This window comes from Setaria viridis, chromosome 6 (assembly GCF_005286985.2).
Source record: "Setaria viridis chromosome 6, Setaria_viridis_v4.0, whole genome shotgun sequence".
Lineage (NCBI taxonomy): Eukaryota > Viridiplantae > Streptophyta > Magnoliopsida > Poales > Poaceae > Setaria > Setaria viridis.
The window spans coordinates 32,851,377-32,857,303 of record NC_048268.2 but is presented as its reverse complement, the minus strand read 5'-3'; the positions used below and the strand labels follow the sequence as shown (position 1 = coordinate 32,857,303).

The 5,927-nt window shown below is 44.4% G+C and overlaps 1 protein-coding gene across 1 annotated transcript; it reads right to left on the bottom strand.

Moving 5' to 3' along the window:
• Window positions 1-2,355: 2,355 nt before the first annotated feature.
• On the bottom strand, window positions 2,356-4,082 carry LOC117860304 (serine/threonine-protein kinase UCNL). Its single transcript, XM_034743571.2, has one exon. The coding sequence runs from the start codon at window positions 3,930-3,932 to the stop codon at window positions 2,637-2,639; it is 1,296 nt and encodes a 431-aa protein (XP_034599462.1). The 5' UTR covers window positions 3,933-4,082; the 3' UTR covers window positions 2,356-2,636.
• Window positions 4,083-5,927: the final 1,845 nt, after the last annotated feature.

Sequence of the window (5,927 nt, the reverse complement as noted above, 5' to 3'; positions counted from 1 at the left end):
AAATCCAATGATACGCTGGGTGAATATTCCTTTGTCCAAGGCTTTCTACATTTTGGATGTTGAGAACATGGCATTGCCCATCCACAACAGGAAACGTACTCTTATAACTGTTACCAAATGTAGGATTAGAAACTAATAATCGTTATAGCTGTTAATCAAATGTAGGATTAGAAACTAATAATCGTTGAACGCGTGCACCATGCTGAGTTCCTGGATATAGGACTCGCAAAGAAAACTGTAATGCCTAAAAAAATCAATTGGTTTGTGCAGATCTAAGAAATATCTTAGTTAATTCTTGGACTCATGACTCATGCGATCCATCCATGCACGAAACTTGTACTACCATCTCCTGCCTGTAAGTACTTGGTGCATGCTATGCTAGCTAGGGTACTGAAACTCTGACATGCAGGGGTTACGCTAAGCTAGCAGAATGGATGAATGAATGAATCCATGCTCAACGCTACCATTTGGAGTCTATACGGCACTGTTGCAAGATCTAGAAAGATCTCAAGATCGAGAGGTCGATTTAGGTGCATCCGGTCCATCAGGATTCGTGCCAGGTTCTTAATTTCAGTGAAATTTTGTTGAAATTTCACGAATTTCGATGGTGACTGAAAAATACCGAAATTTACTATTACACTTATGCATATGGTTTATTGTAAAAATAGTACTTTAAACTCAATTTTCTATTGTTTGTGTTGCATATTCCTCAACGCAATAGTTTCACAGTCATAAATCTTACAAATCATTTATTTAGATCCAAAAAAGTTCAAAAATCTTATAATTTGATCAAGACTCTAAAAAAATCAACGAAATTTCACAGAAATTTTGCAAATTTCGGTAAGTTCGTCTGTGACCGAAAAAAAAAACCGAAACCGAAATTGTAAACCCTATGTATATATGGACGTCCACTACATACCCATTGATGCAAGTCGCTGATTCCACTATATATGAAAAAGGGCCTAAAGCTGAATTAGTTAAAACAAAACAATACATCTCTGATGATAACCTCAAGTGAAAAGTTATCTGATCATTTTCGTCACCACTACTACAAACGTCATCAACCAAAGAAGCAGAAAGATTCGGTGTACGTAGAGAACTAGTGGCGTGCCTTGAACCATCACTACCACCCGGTTTCCTCTGTCCTCGTGACAAGCCATTTCTCTGATCTTGGTAGGATTACCGAATTAACAAGCCAAGAGCTTTTTGGAAGGTTACCAGTCCCCAAATTCGCGCACAAAGCAAGGGTCCAATGTCTCCTAATCCTTGAACATACTCCACGAACTTCTCTTAAATCAAACGCACTAAATACTAACTACTCCATTACATAGAGAACGGTAGTCAGAAGCAACATGTATAAAGTAGTTTTAAATTTGTGTGGTAATGTTGCAAAACTAAGCGATCGCTGAATGAGATCAAAAAGGGATTAGAAGATCAGGAATGCATGAGAGAGCCCACCCAACAAACTTTTGGTCAAATTCAACACTGCCTTTAGGGCAACTAACAAGATGTGTAATGGCACACAGCCTCACACGTAGACCACCACCAATTGATTATGGATAATACAATAGCATTATGGTGTCCCAATGCTGCAAAATAATTGCTAATTAGTACTACAATGTTGTACTAATCGATTTGAGATTAGGTGTAATCATAATGTTTTCTGAAGTCAGATACTTGTATATACTCCCTTCATTCCAAATTGTAGGTCGTTTTGACTTTTCTAGATTCATAGATATTATTATGTATCTAGACATATATTATATCTAAGTGCATAGGAAAAACTATGCATTCTAGCTAAACGACCTGCAATTTGGAATGGAAGGAATATATAATAAAGAGCTTAAATAGAACCGTGTCAGTCCATAAACATGGATCGTTCACCCGTGCACAGAGTGTCAGAGATTCTGAATTTGTAACAGGTTCCAGGAATATTTTAGACGAGGAATTTCAGATTAAATTCGGATGCCATGCGTACGTGTCCATTGAAAATTCTCCGGCGCCGTGGGAGGGACAGAGGGCGTTTGACATGGCTTGTCTCAACAACCAACAGCTCGGAACAACGCAGCATCTGTACGAATCCGATGGGCGTGTTTAATAGGCAACGGCCACGGCGAGTCAACAATCATTGAGAGCCAGATTAAGCTAGCTACTGTAGTAACTAAGCCATAGTAACTCTGTCATGCATGCAGCATGCTGGCCTGTGCTAATTTCTGGTTTCTGCATCCGTTCATTTCTGCCATACTCTGTTTCAGATAAATCGTTTCTTGAACAGAAACGTTGGTGTTCTTGCAAAAGGCCAGGAAAGAATCCCCTTGTGAATTCATCATGGGGACGTAATGAACGTTCAAGCAATCAGTAAAATGCTCCCAAGTCACGTTACCTTTTCTTCGGTAATCAGTTCATCGCTTGCAAGGCAAGCGAAAAGTTACACGAAGAAACGACTCGACCTCGACCACAAAATGTTTGCGCAACTCCACCAACTCTACGTCGAATTTACATCCAAGGCCATCCTCCGTGTATGTACAGCAGGCACCCTCGATCCGTCAGTTACAATATGGTACTCTACCGAGGTCCAAAGCGTAAAAACAACTAAAGTCTGCGGTGGCACACGAGCGACGTTCGTCGTCGGGAGATCAGAACTCCGACGAGAAGTCCGACGAGGCCTCCGACGTGGCCTTGGGAGGCGGTGGCTGATGGAGGTTCCTGAAGTGATCCCTCACGTCGAACCCCTCGCCGGCCACGAGATCCTCGTCGGCCGGTGGCGGGATGTAGGGCGGCCGGGACACCTCCGTGAGCATGTCCCACGCCACGCCGGCGAAGAACGGGTGCTCGCGGACCTCGTCGGCGCCGCCGGCGTACCCGAGCCTCCTCCTCGGGTCCCGATCGAGCAGGCGCGAGATGAGGTCGGTGAGCTCCGGCATCCGCCGCCGGCTGTCCCCCGGGAACTCGAGCTCCTTGTGCAGCACGTTCCGGAACGTCTCCTTCCGGTTCTGGCCCTTGAACGGCGTCCGGCCGAACGCCATCTCGTGCACGAGCACGCCAACGGCCCACCAGTCGACGGCGAACCCGTGGCCCTCGCCGCGCACCATCTCCGGTGCCACGTACTCCTCCGTGCCGACGAAGGAGTAGGACTTGCCCCACGCGCCGGCCTCGCCGGAGCAGCCGAAGCTCCCGGGCTTCCGGCTAACCGGAGACACCCGCGCCGACTTGGTCTTCTTGGTCATCCCGGCCCCGTCGCTCCCCATCAGGAACCGGATCAAGCTCTGGAACTGCTGGCGCGGCGACGGCGCCGCGGACCAGGGCTGAGGGGGCCTGGACTTGGCCTGGCCACCGACGCCGACGACGGAGTCGCTTCGCGCGGCGACGCGCGTCCGGCGGTTGTGGTGGGCGCGGTACGCCGGCGGCGGGGGCGGCGGCGGCGAAGAGGACGCGGACGTGGGCCGGTGGTGGAGGAGGCGGGAGAGGTCGAAGTCGGTGAGGACGACGTGGCCGTCGGCGCGGAGGAGCACGTTCTCGGGCTTGAGGTCGCGGTACACGACGCCAGCGGCGTGGAGCTCGGCGATTGCGGAGACGATCTCGGCGACGTAGAAGCGTATGGCGGCGGGGGAGAAGACGCGGTCGGGGAGCGAGTAGCGGAGCTCGTTGAGGTCGCCACCAGGGCAGTAGGGGACGGCCCAGGCGAGGAGGTCGTCCGTCTCGGTGAAGCCGAGGAGGGACGGGAGGTGCGGGTGCGCGAGGCGGGAGAGCACGCTCATCTCCCACCGTGCGCGGCGGTCGGCGTCGGGCTTGGCGGAGCGCTTGTCGAAGGCCTTGAGGGCGTAGCGGTCGGGGCGCGAGGCCGAGGGTCCGTCGGCGACGAGGAACACGGTGCCCATGGCGCCGCGGCCGAGGACGCGCAGCGCGCGCGCCCGGTCGAGGTCGATGTCCATGGCTGCTTGCCGGCACGGGCGCGCGGGGTAGCCGTGGGTTCTCACGGCGTGCGCGCCCGGTGCGTGTTGGGGGCGGGCTCGGCTGGGCTAAGAATAGCGAGCGGGAGCAACCGCGCAAGCGCACTGGAGGCCAGCGCCAACTAATGGAGAGGCGAGGAGGGTTTGGAGGGGGAGATATAGGAGGTGGAGGAACACTGACAGCGCCCGTCTCCTTTTAATTTGTCTTCTTTTGCGTCCCTGAAAAATGATCTCTTTTTTTGGGTTGTCTATTACACAGTCAGCCATTTTGAGACCATCTCTAGCTAAGAAACTGTATTCATTGAATTGATATTAACATAATTACCATAACCGTCTCATGCGAGACGCTGGGTACATCACCTACCAAGAAAGAACAAACCTACTGTTACCAATTAGAGACTCCTTTTGAAGCCTTCAGTTGAAGCCACCTAGATCCTATATGAACGCTCTAAGAAAAAGAGAAATCCTAGAAATTCTTAAAAAAAAGCAAAACATTTAGCCACGGTAGACTCAAATCATCATAGCCATTGGATCTATTATATTTTCTAAAAAACTTATCCACCTATGCCATTATGAAAATTACCTAAAATAACCCCCTAAATCTATATCTAAATTAACCACCTCTGCCATTATATAAAATAAATAAAAGTAGCCCCTAATCTTCATCAAAATTACCCACTTATGCCATTATGAACAATATTTAAAATAACACTAAATTTGCAACTAAATTGCCCTCCACTAATACTTAAAAAATAACTTAAAAACAACCTCTTAAATTTTATCTATATTACCCACATATGCTATTATTAAAATAACATGACGTAACCCTACATTTGAATCCAAATCACCTTAATTAAAAATATACACCAATATATGATTATAAATCATCTATTTCTTATACTATTGGTATATGACATAATAATTAAGGTATATAGGCATGATGTGTGCCACCATTTATAAAGATATAGAGGAAGTGATGGGAATATAAATTTCTATGTTAAAATTATAGCTCAAACTTAGAGTTTATTAAACAAATTTAAGCGCATATCTGCGATGCAAAGTGAAAGATTATAAATGTGGATGAAAACATTATAGAGTAATTATTAACTAAAATATATCACAATCGGATGAAGATAATAAGTATATATCTGTATAAGTACTGTGTTCAAATATTTAACAAATGAGAAGTTGCTCAAACTAATAGTTTTGTAGCATTGTGACCTCATTTTTTTTTTCCATTAGAGACTCCTCGTTATTTCTCACGAGACATGCTAGAAAAATAAAGAAAAATCTTAGAAATTTTCAAAAAAATCAGAAACATCAAACATCAATCCTGTAAACTCTAATAATCAAAGTTATTGGTCTATTATATTTTCTAAAAGTTACCCAACACTATCATTATGAAAATATTCTAAACTAAACTCTAAACCTATATCTAAATTATCGAGCTCTACCAATATAAAAAATAATATAAAGTAGCCCCATAATCTTCATCCAATATAACTTAAAATGTCATTCTAAATTTGTACCTAAGTTACCCACGTATGTCATCATTAAAATAAGATAACGTAAATAACTAAATTGTGATCTAATTATCTTCATGTGCACTATACAGAAATATCCAAAAGTAAACTAATGTAAGATTCTAAATTACCTATTTATGTCATTGTTAATATAGAAATACTAAGTATATAGGCATGATGAGTGTCACCATGTTGACCATCTATACATGTATGTAAGGAAGGGATGAAAAACTTTGACTTTTATGCTAAACACAATGTATGGATGTGCCATACAAAATGAAAAAAGTGTGGATGTTGATGAGAAAGTGTATAGAATAACTACTAATTAAAAATTAATCACAACTGGATAAAGATAAGTACACATCTATATAACAATTATGTTGAAGTATTGAAAAAATGAGAGAATAGTAGGTAAACAATTTTGATTATTAGTTAAGAGTTTAATTTCTAGATA